General features: G+C 37.3%; 1 protein-coding gene across 1 annotated transcript; it reads left to right on the top strand.

Moving 5' to 3' along the window:
- Positions 1-4: 4 nt before the first annotated feature.
- LOC108354412 (esterase S-like) lies at positions 5-1494 on the top strand (the record flags this gene model as incomplete). Its single annotated transcript, XM_017605603.1, has 6 exons — positions 5-112; positions 175-388; positions 444-625; positions 690-828; positions 890-1022; positions 1091-1494. Coding segments are annotated over 6 exons (978 nt in total), but the record flags the coding sequence as incomplete, so codon positions are not given.
- Positions 1495-3378: the final 1884 nt, after the last annotated feature.

The following is a 3378-nucleotide window of genomic DNA, read 5'->3' as shown; positions in this document are numbered from 1 at the left end:
GACAGGGCAGTGGTCGCTGCCATCGGAGCAATTGGATTTGGCGACACGTCAAGCGGCATTGCTGCACTGCAATACGGAAAACTTAACGGATATGATGAGCTGTTTGCACTCGGTTTGTCGTTGGCGCTAAAGTAAAATATGGGGAATTACTAACAAATTGTTGTGCATTTGTAGAAACATTACCTCGAATATGCCAATACGCTGCCGCATATGTTCGAATTTGGACGCAATAATCCGCTGATATTGTGGAAACCAGTCATCGAACCGGACTATGGCCAGGAGCGCTTTCTCACAGAGGATCCTGTTTGGTCCTATCAAAATGGCAACTTTATGAAAATACCCATCATAACTGGCATGACGAAGGATGAATTCGCGGGACAGGCCATATGTAAGTTGTTGTTTCTTTAAAGTCCAGCTACACCAATACTCTTACACTCCTCTAGCAATTCTTGAGAATCCCCGCTTATTAAAGACATTGGCGCATAATTTCGAGGCTGTAGCGCCGGTATGCTTCCTTTACGACCCAGATAGCCCACGTGCGCAAAACATTAGCATGGAATTGAAATTTGCATATTTCGGCAAAGAGTCGTTGGAATATGCAGGCACTCTGCAACCTTTGGTGGATGTTCGTATAATCAGTGAAATACATATTTCCATTAGCATTTTACTTTTCAACCAACACATTTCAGCTCTTCGCTGATGCCCTAACTGGTTTTGCAATACATCGCTTTGTGCATTTAGCGGCGCGCTCTACCAAAGTCTACTACTACCGCTTCAGCTATCAAGGACAGCGCAGTCATATTTATTATCCCACAGATAAACCTTTTGGTAGGACAAAGAAAATATTAACATCTTAATGCCCACGTAATCACATAACTATCATCCCAAGGTGTTGTGCATCATGACGATCTGATGTATTTGTTTGTCGAACCATCGGTGAGCCGCATGTTTACGGAGGATGATCGCGAAATCAAAATCGTCGATAAATTAACCAGAATGTTTACAGCATTCGCCTATAAAGGGTGCGTCAGCTAAAGTGTTTTGGCAATTTGTGTGCATTTAAAATACTATTTATTCACACTCATTTCAGTGATCCCAATAAGCAGAGCGATGACAAGTTACGCCATATACGCTGGCGTGCTTTTAGCTTTAAGCGTCAACACTACTTGGATATTGGCGAGGAAATCGTGCTTCGAGAGGGTCTAAATATGCCACGCTATGAAATTTGGAAGCGCTTGTTTCCACTCAATTGGAAGCGTCAAAGCAAACACGATCTCTTGGATTATGAATAGATTGTAAGTGGCGTTTCACCCGATCCGGTCGCCGGTTAAGCAGCAGTTGGTTTGCCGGCTCATGTGAAAGCTCCAATAGCTACACATACACTTTGTGCCGGAAAACCGGCTGCCAGTTAAGCGAAAACCGGAGCTTGTGAAACCATATTAAGTTAAGAAGAATAATACAACGTTAATTTTAAATGTCAAGTTATACTTTAACTTTACAATAAATATTCGTTGTTTGCAATTTTTTTCCAGTCCGAATTTTTACTATGAATTAGATTTCAAGTGTCGTTTTACACCTTCTGGTTGCCGTTGAATCGATTCCCACGTTCCCGGTACGAGGGGAGTATGTCATATTACGGCTTTCACAAAAGTCAAAGTAGTTTCAATCGTATTTCCACTCTCAGGCTCACTGTGTCTTCGGCTCTAAACTGTATGAGTAGAAATTAAGAAAAGGGTTTCTTTATTAAAATGCATGATCTAATTTATCTGCCACTGCGGGAGACATGCTATGCATTAGAGTTGAGTTCTCAAACCCCCTACTGCACAACACATGGTTCTTGAGTAAATATAAGCTCGTATCCTCTCCTGGTAATATAGAGGAGCAAAGCAGCCGACGTTGCTTTCGAGTAGTGAAGGTTTACCAAATCTGTCTCATGTTCGCTTATGGTTTAGCCATCCCGGCCCGACATTATCGAACGCTTTTACAGTGGTATCAGCTTCCTCGGAGGCTGAAGCTCGAAGCTGGTCGTCCAAGGCCACGGTACGGTGGTCAATGAAGCATCAAGCGACGCTAGTCACGGTACTCCTCTCATTGTCTGTACTTGATTCTGAAATAAAAGGGATAGTAACCCATCCAAGTTTCTCTGCCCTGGCACTGGTGAACTCTTCTCTTTAATTGAGCCATACTGTGTCGGTAAATTTACTAGCTCGGGTTAGCTCGCGGTTTCTTCCGGGTTGTGTGTTTTATCCCTATTCTCTTTTTGGAGATTGAAGTTTTAAGTCGAACACGAACTGAAAACGAAGAAATATATCTAAGAATACGAAGACAATTGCGAAGAAAAGTAATGCGAAGACTAACCGAAAACGAATACGATGGGGCATACGACGACGAAACGAAGACCAATAATAATATAGAGACAAAAACGGATGTGAACACGAAGAGGAAACGAAGATAAATGTAAACATGAATACGAAGGTGGACTCGAGAACAATAGCAAATACGAATATGAACATCAAGACTACCCGAAAACGAAAACGGAGACGAAATTAGAGGGGAGTACGACTAGGAAGACGAACACGAATACAGAGATGAAAACGAAGATGAATATGTATACTTATATGAAGATGAATAGGAAGACGAAGACTAGCAGAGCAATTCTGGCTAAGATAGGAGTAGTTGCAAGTCTTTTGTAAGACAATTTGCAGACAGTAATGACAATGACAAAAATGACAATGGCTGAGTGAGCAGCGGATGTTTTTTCTTTATTTTTTGTTGCATTCGAATTTTATATTAAATTTTAGATTCTGCGGTTTAAAAAAGAATATATTATATTATTTTAATTTCATTTACTTTTAAGAAATTTAATTTAAGTACTTTTTGATTTAATTTTTTTCTTTTTTAATTATATTTTCTTTTAATTCGTAGAGTCTGTTTTAAAAAGAAAATGTATTTTTGTGTTTTCATTTCCTTTTTGCAACCATATTTTATTCTTTTTATTTCTTTAAGTTTAATTTTCTTTAAATTTTTAGATCTTTTGTTTTAATTAGAATTTATATTTACTAATTTTATTTAATTTTTAAGAACTTACATGATTGCTTTGTGTCTCTCAATTTAATTTGGTTTCTTTCTTTTAATATAATTTTCACCAGTTTTTAAATTTTTTGTTTTAAATAGAAAATTTTTTTGTCTAATTTCACTTAGTTTTTAAGAACTTATTCATTTTTTGTTTTTGTAATTAAATTTTTCTTAAATTTGTATTATTTTAATTTTAATTTTATTTTTCGAATTTAATTAAATTTTCAGAAACATATTTTTATCTTTTTTTGCTAATTTTTTTTACTCTACATATTGTTTTACATAGAAGGATGTTTGTAGTTC

Source organism: Rhagoletis zephyria, unplaced genomic scaffold (genome assembly GCF_001687245.7).
Source record: "Rhagoletis zephyria isolate East Lansing unplaced genomic scaffold, Rhagoletis_zephyria_1.1 Rzeph_scaffold_35743, whole genome shotgun sequence".
NCBI lineage: Eukaryota > Metazoa > Arthropoda > Insecta > Diptera > Tephritidae > Rhagoletis > Rhagoletis zephyria.
Note: the sequence above shows the minus strand (reverse complement) of the source record. Positions and strands in the feature narration are given on the sequence as shown.